A 15,662-nucleotide genomic window follows, 5' to 3' on the forward strand; every position below is an offset into this window, starting at 1 on the left:
TGACAACTGGTTTGTACGCTGTCCTGGAGAAAAGGATGAAAGCGTCCTAGACAACCAAATCAATTCGCTTTTCAAAAGCGGTGCTAGACAAAGCCGGTAACTCTAGAGGGCAATAAAGAGAAAAAAGCACCTCTAGTCTCCTATGACGGGCGTCTTCACAGTGCTAATCCTCAAAACAACAATACGAATGTAGGTACGACCTCAGTCCTCTTAACGCAAGAGTCGAGAGCACCTGCACAGTGGCTAGTATCCCAGAGAAATACAAGTCCCGGTAAGACCCTTCTGACTGCTCTTTATACAACCAGGATGCGGGTGTCCTGCTAGTCTCGATAAAGGACCCCTCTCTCTCCCACCCCATATCGCAACTCCACGGCCTCGAAGTGAAGAGGGAAACTTAGACCCTATCCAGAGCCCCAGCGACTGCGACTGGGTGTCCGATAGTCATGAGCCCCGCCACCAGCCCAGACCCAGTTCAGGCGGGGCCGAGGCCTTCGGGGAGTTGGACGGCTTCAGTCCATACACACCAGGGCTCCAGGCTGAAACTCACCCGCTTCTGAGCCGGCCATGTCGCGGAGACAAAGCACCACCGGACTCCCAGGCAGACGCGCGGGCGACGGTGTCCGGGAAGGGCCGCACGGCCTACAACCGGCACTGAGAGGAGAGAGTACGAACGACAGTGTACGGACCGTGGGGCGAGAGAGGGCGGGGCGTTAAAACGGCTTCTTCCCGCTGATTGGTCATCAGAGGAGCACTTCCTTCTCACAGCACGCGCCAGGGCGGTGGTTTGCGGATTCTAGACACCACTCTCCGCGGGCAAGAACCCGCTAAAGAATTTTCAGGTCGGTGGTTAAGCTGGTCCAAGCCTGGCCAGTCTCCCGCGGGCATTAGAACTGCACTTCCGGTGAACTATTTCGTTATGTATTCTTCCGCCGACGCCAACTTAAGTAGTGCGGTCGGCTCCCCCCGTCCCCCGGGTGAGCAGTCACGTGACAGTACCACGCTCCGCCTCCCCGTCTCTTTTGGTAATGGGCGTGAGCGCTCTTTGGAGACGTAAACATCTCCAAGTGGGGTGAGTCGGCTACCCTGTGCTGGCTGTTTTATCGTCTTGTTGGACCCGGAAAAGGGCGGAGTGGCTTGCTTGAGGGGTGGAAAGACGAGAAAAAGGTGAAGTCGAGGCAGTGAGGGAGGAGGCATTCCAGTGGTGGGTGGGTCCAGACATGAAAGGGGCGAAAAACGGGCGACCCGGAGAAAGCTGGTGGGGGAGGGGCAAGACCCTGCCGGATTCCGGAACGACGGCGGGCGTTGCGGCCTCCGCGCAGGGGGCGGGGCGATTAGGTCATAGAGCGGATCCCAGCATTCTTTGCGGCGCAGGAGGCGGTCCAGACTATAAAACCGGCTGCCGAATCGCGCCCGGCACCTCATTCATTTCCTTTGGTGTGCGGTTGTGCAGCTCCGGCTCTTGTCATCGCCCTCCTTCCTCCGCTGCCGCCCCCGCAAGGCTTCGCCGTAGCCGAGGCCACTTCTAGCGATTCGTCGCACCCGATTCTCTCCACTTCATTCCCCGCCAACCGCAATCATTGACGCCATGTCGGGTTATTCGAGTGACCGAGACCGCGGCCGGGATCGAGGGTGAGTGTGGGAGCTGACATGTCAGGCCCGGCGGGTGGGGGATGGGAGGCCGGTGAGCGAGGCGGCGGGCGGGGGTCGTGCGGTTGGTCATTTCAGCTTATCTTTGGGCCTTCTCAAACGAAGGTTTGCGCCATTTTGATATTCACGTAAAAGCGGTTGTACGGTATTTGCCAGTTAACTGCCCTCAAGCTCTTTTTTTGTTTGGGTGTGGGGGCCGTCGGGGCCTCCGCGATCTAGTAGCTGTTGGGGGACTTCAGAAGAGCGTTTTGTGGGGGCAGGAAAGCGCGGCACTTCAAGGCGGACGAAGGAGCCGCCGTTGGGTACAACCTTTCGGGAGGCATTTTTCGGGGTTGCCAGGAATTCCGTAGGAGCGAGGGGACCGTTTTCAAAGCCATTGATGATGTTGGGGGTAGGGGGTGGCCGGCGCCACCGGCATCGGCCATGTGGCTGAGCCGCGGGTACAAAATGCCGGCCTCGGACATGGCGGCGCCTTTGTTACCCCGCCCGGCGTAGGAGCTCAAAATGGCAGCGTCGAGAAAATGTGGCGCAGAGAGAAATGCGAGACAAAGGGGGAAGCGCCGCCCCAGCGGGAACGCCGCCCGGCCGACTCCGCCCGGGCCGGGACTCCTCCCCCGGTAGTTGCCGGCTCCTCCTTCCCTTTTTCCTCACGTTATATAATTTTGCTGTCGATCGGGAGCTCTACCGCGGGATTCCCCCAACTCGGTTCACTTGCATAAGTGTCCGCGAGAACACCCTTGTTCTGCTCTCGCTGCCTGTGCTGTCCCGTTATCCATTCTTAACACCAAAAGCTCCTTTGCTTGGAAACAGACATAAAAATAACACCGCTGTTAAGCTCCTCCCTTTGCATCGTTCTTATCCCAGATACTTAATTCCTAAAGTGGTAAAGACTGTAGCAGCCACGAGCTTGTCTTTCCTTGTAATCCAAACTTCTGGTGTTTGGGCAGCGAGTTTCCGACCTGATAAATCCTAGGCTGTTTACTCGGCCTCAAAAGTGTGTACTTGGGGGACTATGTAAAATGAGATAGACAATGTTAATTATGGCGGTTGAGAGAAAGACACTCACTGAGGACAGTGCTAGGTATACTTCTGAAAGTCTGCTTTCAGTGGTTTTTAATGTGTGCCGACGGATGGTAAATAAATTTGTGTGGAAACCCATATATAGCTATTTGAAATGTGTATGATCTTTTTTCTTAATTTCAGGTTTGGTGCGCCTCGATTTGGAGGAAGTAGGGCAGGGCCCCTATCTGGAAAGAAGTTTGGAAACCCTGGGGAGAAACTAGTTAAAAAGAAGTGGAATCTTGATGAGCTGCCCAAATTTGAGAAGAATTTTTATCAAGAGCACCCTGATTTGGCTAGGCGCACAGCAGTGAGTAATTTCATGTGGCCTCATCAAGCCATAACTCAATAATGGCTTTTAGTAAATCAGAATTTGACAAGTATTTTACAAATGAGTTAATTTTGATGGTTACATTTCATAGTTGGGGAAGAGGTGGTACTCACTTTTGGAAACAGGTGGCTTTGAATTTTCTACTTAAAACAGTTGAGTATAATAGGTGGGTCATGTGCTATATAAAGGGTTTTCATGTGTGGTTCTAGATAAAATGTAGGACACTTGTTAAACTTAGGGCTATACCAGTGGCAGGTTTAGTTAGGAATGGTTGTCATGAGACTTAAGATTATTAAAATTTGTTTTGCAGCAAGAGGTGGAGACATACAGAAGAAGCAAGGAAATTACAGTTAGAGGTCACAATTGCCCAAAGCCAGTTCTGAATTTTTATGAAGCAAACTTCCCTGGTAAATGCTAGTTTTGAGTCTCCCCTTACACTTTTGTTACTCCCTTTGTCTTGGCATTACTAATTCTTACTAAATTGCTGTCACTAATTACAGCAAATGTCATGGACGTGATTGCAAGACAGAACTTTACTGAACCCACTGCTATTCAAGCTCAGGGATGGCCGGTTGCTTTAAGTGGATTGGATATGGTTGGAGTAGCACAAACTGGATCTGGGAAAACATTGTCTGTAAGTTTGGGAGAATTCTTGAGTTAATCTGATACATGCAACAGAAAATGGAATGGGAATGAAAAGAAACCAGTGTATTAACATAATTTCTGTTGTTCTCACCCAAAATAGTATTTGCTGCCTGCCATTGTCCACATCAATCATCAGCCATTCCTAGAGAGAGGCGATGGGCCTATTGTAAGTGCGTATATATCTTAAATTTTTGGCTAGAAGTGTAACGTAGAGATGTGTAGGATATGTGGCAAAAGGTGTAATTTTGTGGTTTTTATAGAGACATTAGTAATTTCATGAAACTGTAGCTGGAGCTGCTTTGGTTGTCAGACAACAAACACAAAGAAAGGATTTGCCAGTATAACTAATAAATTAGTAATTTAAAAGTAGTATCTAGATCTGTGCTAAAAAAGTTTGTTCCTCTTTCCTTAGTGCTTGGTGCTGGCACCAACTCGGGAACTGGCCCAACAAGTGCAGCAAGTAGCTGCCGAGTACTGTAGAGCATGTCGTTTGAAATCGACTTGCATCTATGGTGGTGCTCCCAAGGGACCACAAATACGTGATTTGGAAAGAGGTATTTAATAAAAAAGGTTTTGTTTGTCACTGATGGTGCTAAAAATTGTAGATGTTGTAGTTAACGCTTTTGTGTTTAATTGAAGGTGTAGAAATCTGTATTGCAACACCTGGAAGGCTGATTGACTTTTTAGAGTGTGGGAAAACCAATCTGAGAAGAACTACCTACCTTGTCCTTGATGAAGCAGATAGAATGCTTGATATGGGCTTTGAGCCCCAAATAAGGAAGATTGTGGATCAGATAAGAGTAAGTGTCCTTAAATGTGGTATCTTTTCAAACTGAGTTCTAAATTCACTTTTAGAGTATGATGCTAATTTTCTTCCCCAAAATCTGTTAGCCTGATAGGCAAACCCTAATGTGGAGTGCGACTTGGCCAAAAGAAGTAAGACAGCTTGCCGAAGATTTCCTGAAAGACTATATTCATATAAACATTGGTGCACTAGAACTAAGTGCAAACCACAACATTCTTCAGATTGTGGATGTATGTCATGATGTAGAAAAAGATGAAAAGTAAGTTTTATTAACTCTTAAAAACAACTTTGCTATACAAGTTGAGGAGTAATTATTTTGTGCATTTTCTTAAGTGATTTCAGTTGGCATGCTTTGTTTAAAATTAGCCTGCCAGTCCTTCTGAAAATCTCTTGAATCTGCCAGATAATTGGCTGTCCTCACTGATAGCATTCCCATAGGAAAAGGAATTCATGTGTACCCTGGTTTACTCGGGGACTGAGGGTAGAATTGCTTGATAACTGGTCTTGCAGGTGTTTCTTCTTTGACTTTTAGCCCTGTTAATTGAACTTAATGTTTCACTGACCATAAATTTGTGGCCATAATCATTTACTACTTTTAAAATTCACAATTTTTCCTTTCTCTCTAGACTTATTCGTCTGATGGAAGAGATCATGAGTGAGAAGGAAAATAAAACCATTGTTTTTGTGGAAACCAAAAGAAGATGTGATGAGCTCACTAGAAAAATGAGGAGAGATGGGTATGTAGCTTTGCTCTGTGGAAGGAGATGTATTAGAACTGAGTTCAGGAAAGGGCAAACTTAGATCAGGAGCAATGGATTTTAAGTTTTATGAATGGGGATCATCTAAGTATAAGTAATACAACTTTTCTTTAATTTAGGTGGCCTGCCATGGGTATCCATGGTGACAAGAGTCAACAGGAACGTGACTGGGTTCTAAATGGTAACTATTCCAAATGATGTTTTTTTCCTTAACCTAGAACTCTGTTCAGATAATTGATCATATATATGCCTTCTTTTGCAGAATTCAAACATGGAAAAGCTCCTATTCTGATTGCTACAGATGTGGCCTCCCGCGGGCTAGGTTAGTACAAACTCGCATTCATGGCTTGGTTTCCCAGAAGATCTCCATATAATTTTTTAAAGAAAGTTTATTGCTTTCTTTAACCTCTGCGTTTTTTTCTAAGTTTTTTTCATATAAAGGTGCAGTCTTTGTGGCAAGGCCTAGGCATGACAATCGGAGGACTCGAGGGGGATGGAGGACTAGTGATCGGCTGGCTGCATCCAGTCGATTAGAGAGGTGAAAAGCTGAAAGTGTGCCAGTAATCTTCAAAAGGCAGAACATACCACCTCTGCCCCGTAAACTGTTCTCTCCGGGGGAAAAAAATGGAAGTTGCCCTCACAGTTCACTGCCGTGGTGTTTCTTCTGTCCCATGCTTTGCATGACTGCCATGGTACAGCATTGTTTCAAACTGTTGACTGTGATCTGTGGGTCTTTGAGTTTCAGTGAGTTTGCTGAAATGTCGAAGAAATATTTCCAAACTACAATGTTCAATGAAATTTTTGTTCAAGTTTGAAATGGAGAGAGCAGCTTTAAAAGGTGCTAAGCCTTTTACCAATTGGTGAGTACTGGCACATGAGATCTAGAGCAGGAGCAACTTCTCACACTTAAGTCAGTGGGAAAAGAAAGCAGTGCTTTGAAAGTTCCTCCCTCACCTACACAGTAGTCGTCATGTCGAGACCTGCCAGAGAGAGACACATTCTCAAGTGAATCCTGGCTTCTTGGAAGCGCTTGCCTAGACGAGACACAGTGCATAAAAACAACTTTTGGGGGACAGGTATGTTTTTCTTGCAGCTGCGGTTGTAAGGTCTTGGCAAGACAAGCAGTGTGGCCAGAATTCTGAACTTCTGATGAATGTTTAATGCAAAGGACCTTGTATATTTTTAAGGGTCCTCAAAATGAGCACATGAAGAGATTGCTGTGAAACTTTAAGTGGCCCTACTGCGCAGAAGCATTCAGATGTCACTTGATGATCTGTAAGGGGACTTGCTGATATGGGAAATGCGCTAGGGAATACACATTCCTTTTCACAGGCTTTATCACTGGGTGGGTGAAGACTTAAACAGATGACACGTGCTTTTTTTTCTTCTTTTTTCAACCCAATGGTATTCCTACAAGGAATGGATAACCATTTTAACTGTATTTTTTGCAGCCCGTACCTTCTTGGGGATACAATTGTCTAACTTTTTATTTTTGGTCTGGCTGTTGTGGTGTGCAAAACTCTGTACATTGCTATTTTGCCACACTGCAACACCTTACAGATGTGGAAGATGTGAAATTTGTCATCAATTATGACTACCCTAACTCCTCAGAGGATTATATTCATCGAATTGGAAGAACTGCTCGCAGTACCAAAACAGGCACAGCATACACTTTCTTTACACCTAATAACATAAAGCAAGTAAGCGACCTTATCTCTGTGCTTCGTGAAGCTAATCAAGCAATTAATCCCAAGTTGCTTCAGTTGGTGGAAGACAGAGGTTCAGGTAAGACCAACTTTTGATAAGAAATTTGGTCATTTTGAGTCACATCATTGTCTACAAATCCATTTAAGTGGGATTATTGGAGGGTGAATAAAATCTTCGGTGTAAAACTTAAGCCGAGAAATTGTGTAAGCATTTCATACTTAGTTCTATCTGATTCTTACGTGTTTAGGGTATGCAATGATTTGTGCCACAGACATAATTGATTCTAATTCGCAATTATTTTTTTGACAGGTCGTTCCAGGGGTAGAGGAGGCATGAAGGATGACCGTCGGGACAGATACTCTGCGGGCAAAAGGGGTGGATTTAACACCTTTAGAGATAGGGAAAATTATGACAGAGGTTATTCTAGCCTGCTTAAGAGAGATTTTGGGGCAAAAACTCAGAATGGTGTTTACAGTACTGCAAATTACACCAATGGGAGCTTTGGGAGTAATTTTGTGTCTGCTGGTATACAGACCAGTTTTAGGACTGGTAATCCAACAGGGACTTACCAGAATGGTTATGATAGCACTCAGCAGTATGGAAGTAATGTTCCCAATATGCACAATGGTATGAACCAACAGGCATATGCATATCCTGCTACTGCAGCCGCACCTATGATTGGTTATCCAATGCCAACCGGATACTCTCAATAAGACTTTAGAAGTATATGTAAATGTCTGTTTTTCATAATTGCTCTTTATATTGTGTGTTATCAGACAAGATAGTTATTTAAGAAACATGGGAAATGCAGAAATGACTGCAGTGCAGCAGTAATTATGGTGCACTTTTTCGCTATTTAAGTTGGATATTTCTCTACATTCCTGAAACAATTTTTAGGTTTTTTTTGTACTAGAAAATGCAGGCAGTGTTTTCACAAAAGTAAATGTACAGTGATTTGAAATACAATAAATGAAGGCAATGCATGGCCTTCCAATAAAAAATATTTGAAGACCGAATTAAGTGGAAATTGTACTTTATTTTACATATGCTATGTAAAACTTAGATTTTTTTTTTTTAATCATAAAAACTAAACGACTGTTCTTTTCCATTCTTTAATTTGGGAGGTTGGGAGTGGGGGGAGTTAGCAGACCCTTTACAATAACCTATTCATATTGCCAGAATTAAAATGGATTGGTTTAGGTGAATTTTAATTACAGGCTAAATTGCATAAAAGTTTTATCAGCTCCCAACATCAGGAGAGTCACTTTTATAGCCTGTTTTCCTTATTTCTTAGTATGGTTAAATGAGAGCTAGTAAAATAGATACAAAATCAGTTGTGTAATATGAGAACAACTTTTTCAAGAGATTTATATTCATGCTCTCGACTATATTGTGAATTACTGAAATGTTGAACAAAGCCAAAACACTAATTTAGACCTTCAAGATGTCCCAACAGCCAAGTTTGAGTCGCTAATGGACTGAATTTGCACAATATCCTTAGTGCAGGTTACTTGCAGATCCTAGTCTTCACAGGCTCTCTGGGGCTTGTTAGTCACACTGGAAGTCAAAAATGTCTTTCCAATAATTCAGGGAATTTTAGAGATCTCCAAAACTGTGAGATCTACTCATACAGACTAACACAAGGAAAAAAACCTCATTAAAAGTAATGGTTAATCACGAGGCAGTATAACCAAAAGCACAGCAAATAAAAGTCTTCATGGTAGAAGGTTCAACATCGGTTTATTGCTAGATAGATCCAGGGGATAGCTTTAGATTTAACTTTGGCTCACCAACGTAGCTTTCTAATCTTTTATTTCAGCAATAGCTAGAAATAGGTCTGAATGTCTTCCCAGAGAGTCTGGTATATGTGTTTTTGCCAGAAGAGAGGTCTTAGGAGATTTCATTTAAATTCTGATTATAAAACTGAGGCTTTAATGTTAATGCCTTATGTCTAAAATGTAAAATTAGGATTTGTTGGGGGTGGGGGCTGGGATGAGAAGTGGTATTTCTAGGACTTAATACATTGAAATCTAATTCAGCCTCTAGTAACCTGAATGGTTTTCAATGGCATGGTTAAATCAAATTCATGGTTTTTAACTTAGAAGAAACTTTTGGGGTAGGAGCATTTATTAATTACATATTTTACTGTTTAATGTCTTAACGTGGGCCTTTTAATTTGTAAACACTGAAATTATTGTGGGGCTGTGGAAAACATTTACTTATTTACCTTTGAAGTTTTAAAAGACAGTCCACTTTTTAGCATGTGTGTTGTGTCCAGCCTGTGGTTGTCTTAATAAATATGAATTTTCTCCCCAGTCTCTCTTTTATTTATTTGCGTAATAGGCCTTTTCCCCTGGTGGGAATTTCTGAGTGTGAAAAACACCTGGTAATAGTACCCAGCTTTGCAGTTACTGTCATTGCTTTCCAGCAATACTGTGCCACTTTCTAGCTTCAGTTTTTTTTAAACCATTATACGTACTTAAGGAATTACTTCTGAGCCCGTCCTACAGCACCTTAGCCATGGCCAAAAACTCCTTTATTAACTCTGTTGCTAAGCTATTATCCTTTTCTCATAAACTGCCCCTTCCCGGTAGTCTAATGCTTTTTCCTTTCTGCTAGGCTATTAATCTTTAAAGTTTCCTATACCCACTTTAAAGAGAAGCTAGAACAGGGAATCATGGGCCATACCGCTTCTCCACTACCTGAACAATTTTCTTAAGGTCTCTTCCTGTTTAGATGGAGATTGTAAAGTCAAGTTTGCCAGGTAATCATGGGTCTCTATTTTAAGCACTCATAAGTCTCGTTGCATGTTTTGATGAACCGGTAGAAGGGTCCTCTGGTAGAAGAAATTAGGGCCTAGTGGTTCTTTGTATATCTCTAGGAGAACTTGTTTAAAACGTTGCGGGGGTTGGAGGAGCCCTCAGCAGTTCGTTTTTAATACATTCCCAGGTGATGTAAGTGTTGCTGACTGGGCCTGCCCTTTCGGAGCCACTGCAGCATGCAGTACCCTAACCCCGTTACACAGCGCCACAGCCCCACCGCACCGAGAGGTTAAGCTTCAAGACAACTGCTCTGGAATTAGGCCTGATGGCAGCAATGCTGCCTAGAGTTATGAAGGCCTGGGTCGTCAAACCACCATAAAGTACTAAAACTTTCTTTTGAAATAGGAACCAAACTTTATTTTCGTGACACTTTAGACTGCAAAATGTGTATTTAAATGGTGACTGGGCAAACACCGAATTATTTTGATAGTTAATCTGGATTGCCAAGAAACTGAGAAAGGTAAAGCTAAACAGTGGCCATGGCACGGTAAATGAAAAGTAGATGGGGGTAACTTTTACCGGTGCTTAAGAGGAAAAGGATCGGCAATTGGGGGGTTGGGAGGAGCGGCGCGAGACGAAGAATAAGTTAGCAGAGAAAGGCCATTACAGGCCGCACCACCCATGGCGGGCCGGGGAAGGCTGCGGAGGCCACAGCCGGAAAGCACAGACGCACTTCCGGGGCGGGGCCTGCCGCCCACGTGCACGCTCATTTCCGTCGCGCCTGATCCGTCGCCGCTACCGGTTCTGCTGCCGTTGTGGCGGTTTATTGGGATCAGCCGACTGATGGAAGCTTGTGCTCTTTAACTCCTGAAGGAGATGCGGTCTCGTGCAGCAGTCAGAGCCTGCCATAAGGTCTGCCGGTGCCTGCTGTCTGGGTTTGGCGGGCGAGTAGATGGGGGGCAGCCGGAGCAGTTGACGGAAAGCAGTAGCTCTCGCGGAGGGCACCTGGGATCGCACGCTGAGCTCCCCCGGGACGGCGAGCCGACCGAAGCCCCCGAGTCTGGAGAGGCAAGCGAGGAGCTCTTAGAGATCTGTCAGAGAAGGCATTTCCTAAATGGAACCAAGAGGCAGCTTAGCCGAGATTCTCTTCTGAGCGGGTGCCACCCTGGCTTTGGACCCTTGGGCATAGAGTTGCGGAAGAATCTTGCCTCAGAATGGTGGTCCTCGGTGGTGGTGTTCAGGGAACAGGTCTTCCCTGTGGACGCCCTCCACCACGAACCAGGCCCTTCACTGCCCGGGGACAGTGCCTTCAGGTTAGTCTCTGCAGAAACTCTACGAGAAATCTTGCAAGACAAAGAGCTGAGTGAGGAACAGCTAGTGGCTTTTCTTGAGAACTTATTAAAAACTTCTGGGAAACTACGGGAGAACCTTTTTCACGGTATGCTTCACAATTTCGTACTTCAAAACAAGTGTCGGGTGGAAAGACAGCCTCACTCGATTTGGGGGATTGCAAGTGGCACTTTTTTCCCATGCAAAGGAAACCTTTTTGCAGTAGTCGAGTATATTAATAGTGCTCTCCCCTGGAGACAATTGGTCCATGAATCAGTTCCTTAAAGAATCTGTCCAGAGGATTTCAACGCTCTGTCTTGGGACTTGGGAATTATATGGGGCACCCATATAGTTTTAGAGTTCAGTTGAGTAGCCCTAGAATTAGGACCTCAATTCAATCCTGTGTTTGAACAATTTGTTCATTGTTACCAAAATGGTTACAAGTACTTCCAGAATTACTCTTCAGTTTTACACATAATTAACTAATCAAGAGCTCATTTTTCTAGACCAAAAGGAAGATATCCTCCCTCAATTTTTCTTACTAAACGTAATTTACAACCTGTCGTTTGAAGATGTCTCTAGGTAATTTTTGAGCCTGCCAAATAATAGAACTAATCAAGCTTTATGAGTGATTCTTGGGTGAATACACAGTAATTTGAGGGCATCATTTGCCTTTAAAGTCAACACAATTGCAGAGATTCTGAAAAAAATTCAGGTTCTTTACAGGACAAACTCGCTGCAGGTGTCTACAAAATACTGCCCTTGCCGTTTTGTTTTTATAAAGTAACTTAAAATAACCTGAATGTTCTTGGTTCTGAGAATTCAGTGCCTTTTAAAGATTCCCTTAATGAAATAAAGTAAAACAAACGGGTGATAAAGGTGACACTTTGGATTTGTAGTACTTAAATTATTCCCTGATGGCTTTACTTTGATGAAGTTAAATCACTGCTCATTTACCATGGCCCAAAACAAATCAGTCTTTTCTTCCCTATCACTGTTGAATGAAATCACCATCCTCCCAGTTGCACAGACTTTGAAAATGAGATTTAGCTCTTTTAGGTATCCATTTATTCTATTGATGTGGCAAGCATTTTCTCACCTTCAGGAAACTTAAACTGACCTAATTGCCAAATCCTTTGGTTGTCTAGAGCAAATCGCTGCTCTCTTTGGTCCAAGTCTGAACTGTTGTAGTAGCCTCTACTTATGAATAGCTTTTTAAAATTCTCAGCCATTATGTCTCCAAATATTGTTACTGCCCCATTCTCCATCTTCTGTACTTCTGTGACTAATTACACACGTTAGACCTTTCCCCTCATCTTGTCATCATCCGACATGATGTGGAAAATTATTAATCATTAATGTGTGATTAATGGACCCATTAATCACGTTTTTAAGGTCCCTGTCTAATAACTGAAAACCATCTGTTTCTAGTATCTGTTTTTCTCTGGGCTTTTGGTCATTTGGACTTTTATACTGATACTCTACGTAATTTGTGTATGAAAAATTGTAGGGATAAATTGAGGCTTTGGTTGGTGGTTTCTTTTTCCTGGGAAGATTTACTTTTGCTTCTGGTAGACAGCTAGGGTGGGGACAGAGCTTCTTTTTTTTTTTTTTTTTAGACAGAGTCTCACTCTTTTGCCCGGGCTGGAGTGCTGTGGCATCATCCTAGCTCACAGCAACCTCAAACTCTTGGGCTCAAGCGATCCTGCCTCAGCCTCCCGAGTAGCTGGGACTACAGGAATGCACCACCACGCCCGGCTAATTTTTTTTTCTATATATTTTTAGTTGTCCAATTAATTTCTTTCTATTTTTAGTAGAGACAGGGTCTTGCTCTTGCTCAGGCTGGTTTTGAACTCCTGAGCTCAAACAATCCACCCACCTCGGCCTCCCAGAGTGCTAGGATTACAGGTGTGAGCCACCGCGCCCGGCCTGGGACATAGCTTCTTAATACAATCAGGGATTACACTGATTAGAGGCTGAGCTTCAGTCTTTTCACTTCAGCTCTGTTCAACTACAGTGTAGCCCTTTAAATGCCCCAAATGAAAGCCTAGGGTGTATCAGTACAATTTTTTGTACCTCCCCAGCCCATAATATGGCAGAAAGTTCTACTTAGCATTTCAGCTTCTCAGCTCTGGTATTCGAGAATTGGAAAAGCTCCAATAAATGTTGAGTTCACCTCTCTGCTCTTCCCTGCTTTCAAAATTTTGGACCCTCAAGTTCCTGGCTGCCTTGGTACCTCTTCTATGTCTTTAAACAGATTTAAAAAAAATTTTTTTGGACCAGTTTCTCTTAACAACTTGTCAAATCAAGTAACTTTCGAACACAGTGCTGTCATTTAATTGGATGTGGTCTAAGTGCATAAAGAACTACAAAGACATTTTGAACTTTTCTTAGATTCATTCAAAGTAGAAATGTTGGAGTTACAATTCTGAAACTATTTCATGTGTGTTATAGGATAAATAAAACAGGTTAATGTTATTAGGAAAAAAGATCTTCACTGTACAAGAAAAGAGATAAAAACATAAAAGAAGGCAAGGATAAAATACTATTAAATGTGAACTGGTAACATCAGTATGAACTCATGATTTTAAAAAATATATGTATTTCCTTCCTTCATCGAAAGGGCCTAGAATCAATGACACTTAGTAGCCATGAACACACCCCATGTGAGACCCTGTTTCAAAAAAAAAAGCCATGTTAGATGATATTGTGGTATTATGGTTAACTTTTTAATGGTGTAATAATGGTATGCAGAGAATATTTTTATTTTTAGATGATGCATGCTGAAGTGTTTGGGAGTGAAAAAAAATGTGGCAAAACGTTAATAATTGATGAATCTAGATGAAGAGTCTACAGGTGTTCATTGTATATAGGTATTCTTCCAATTTTCTTGTAGATTTGAAAATCTTCAAATTAAAATGTTGGGGAGGAACTACCTAAAATTAAGTGATAATCAATTAAGATCTTTCTTTATAGCTCCATGCTACTTGTACTGCTGTATTAACATTATTATACTATAAATTTGTCTATAAATTGACAAAAATGATTTGGGTTTATGGAACAGATTTATATGATGATTGATTTATCTTTTGACAGGTGCCTTGGAGCACTATGTAAATTGCCTGGAGCTGGTAAACAAGAGGCTACCTTACGGCCTTGCTCAAATTGGAGTGTGTTTTCATCCTGTTTCTGACACTAAGCAGATACCTGATGGTGTTAAAAGGTACAAAAAGTGGCAAATAACTTGGCCTTGTATTTAAATAGTCAAGAATCAGAAGTTTCTACTTTGGGATAGATTATATAATTTTAAAATAAGCTAACATTCTTACATTTTTTGGTATCTAAAGAATTGGTGAGAAGACTGAAGCTTCATTGGTGTGGTTTACTTCTCCAAGAACTTCAAGCCAATGGCTTGATTTCTGGTTACGTCATCGACTCCTGTGGTGGAGAAAGGTACTACGATAATTACCGTTAATTTAATAGTTAATAGGTAAATTGTCTTAATGTGTCAGGGGCTTCTATATTATAAATGAAATTTTATTTGATGTGGGTATGCTATATTTGTAAGAGACAGCTATAATAAGTCAACAAATACAAATAAAAGACCCTTTGTGGTGATTTTCATTATTCCAGATAACAAAGTTACTTTGGTAAAGACATTTGTTGGGCTCAGATGCATTTGTTGATAAAGCTCATCTGTATAAGGTAGCGTTCAGACCCCTCACCAAGCATTCCTGGCTGGTGTGGAGTTTGACCCTGGCCCGCTCTTACAGCTTCAGTTTTTGCTACCTACCTCCCTGAACTCTATGTGTTAGTTAAAAGGGTTCTATAATTGATGATTACATTTTAGTATATGCTGAAAAGAGTTGAAGTAAGCATTTTTTTTGTCTTACTCTTCTTGTCCTGCCTTTTCCTGAATCTTAAAAATCCCCAAACTCATTGTATAATGGTAAAGTCAGGGTTGGGGGTGGGGCGGGGGACGAAATCCCCAAACGTCCACCTAAAATAAATGAAGTAATCAAGCACTTCATAGAAGGATAAGAATGGTGACTAGATCATATTTCTTTATCCCATTTAGTTCATGGTTAATTTCCCCTCTTATAAGTTGGCCACAAAAAGGCAAGATAGCATCAACAGTTTTTCTCTGAAGTTCTTTCAGACTAAAAGACAGCATTTTTAGCAGCATACTCGGTATTTTTACTTTTTAAAAATTAAGTTTCAGCTGGGTACCTGTAGTCCCAGCCACTCAGGAGGCTGAGGCAGGAGGACCACTTGAGCCTAGGAGTTCAAGGCTGCAGTGCCCCATGATTGGGCCTGTGAATAGCCACTGCACTCCAGCCTGGGCAGCATAGGGAGATCTCATCTCTTAAAAAAAAAAAAAAAAAAACTCAAACACCTTTAATTTTTAGAGAGAGTTATGGGATTAAAGGTAAATTAAAACTTCAATACGTTAAGAAGACAAACGTAACTTTCTTTTCCAGTTTGCTGTGAGTCCATCCAACTTCAGCAGCAGTGACTGTCAGGATGAAGAGGGACGGAAAGGAAACAAACTTTACTACAATTTTCCCTGGGGAAAGGAACCAATTGAAACCCTGTGGAATCTAGGAGACCATGAACTT

At 42.7% G+C, this 15,662-nt stretch overlaps 3 protein-coding genes across 4 annotated transcripts in view; 2 read left to right on the forward strand and 1 right to left on the reverse strand.

Moving 5' to 3' along the window:
* The window catches only part of CEP95 (centrosomal protein 95kDa), a 37,337-nt gene extending 36,662 nt beyond the window's left edge, over nucleotides 1–675 (reverse strand). The window contains exon 1 of the mRNA XM_012659534.1: nucleotides 548–675. Within this exon, the coding sequence (XP_012514988.1) occupies nucleotides 548–566 (19 nt within the window). The 5' untranslated portion in view covers nucleotides 567–675. The remainder of the gene's footprint in view (nucleotides 1–547) is intronic.
* Nucleotides 676–816: 141 nt separating this feature from the next.
* On the forward strand, nucleotides 817–7,964 carry DDX5 (DEAD (Asp-Glu-Ala-Asp) box helicase 5). 2 transcript variants are annotated; one of them, XM_012660984.1, is made up of 14 exons: nucleotides 817–839; nucleotides 1,451–1,629; nucleotides 2,851–3,016; nucleotides 3,348–3,444; nucleotides 3,538–3,671; nucleotides 3,783–3,848; nucleotides 4,095–4,236; nucleotides 4,322–4,482; nucleotides 4,574–4,746; nucleotides 5,114–5,224; nucleotides 5,365–5,426; nucleotides 5,508–5,567; nucleotides 6,806–7,030; nucleotides 7,262–7,964. In XM_012660984.1, exons 2-14 carry the CDS (start codon nucleotides 1,586–1,588, stop codon nucleotides 7,663–7,665), a joined length of 1,845 nt encoding a protein of 614 aa, XP_012516438.1. In that variant the 5' UTR covers nucleotides 817–839; nucleotides 1,451–1,585; the 3' UTR covers nucleotides 7,666–7,964. The 2 variants fall into 2 exon arrangements, with proteins under 2 accessions (XP_012516438.1, XP_012516435.1); XM_012660981.1 differs by lacking the exon at nucleotides 817–839 and adding an exon at nucleotides 1,105–1,164.
* Nucleotides 7,965–10,494: 2,530 nt separating this feature from the next.
* POLG2 (polymerase (DNA directed), gamma 2, accessory subunit) overlaps nucleotides 10,495–15,662 on the forward strand; it is a 19,911-nt gene continuing 14,743 nt past the window's right edge. The window contains exons 1-4 of the mRNA XM_012659546.1: nucleotides 10,495–11,152; nucleotides 14,140–14,266; nucleotides 14,391–14,496; nucleotides 15,525–15,662. Of these exons, the coding sequence (XP_012515000.1) occupies nucleotides 10,591–11,152; nucleotides 14,140–14,266; nucleotides 14,391–14,496; nucleotides 15,525–15,662 (933 nt within the window). The 5' untranslated portion in view covers nucleotides 10,495–10,590. The remainder of the gene's footprint in view (nucleotides 11,153–14,139; nucleotides 14,267–14,390; nucleotides 14,497–15,524) is intronic.

This window comes from Propithecus coquereli, unplaced genomic scaffold (assembly GCF_000956105.1).
Source record: "Propithecus coquereli isolate 6110/MARCELLA unplaced genomic scaffold, Pcoq_1.0 Scaffold119, whole genome shotgun sequence".
Taxonomy (NCBI): domain Eukaryota; kingdom Metazoa; phylum Chordata; class Mammalia; order Primates; family Indriidae; genus Propithecus; species Propithecus coquereli.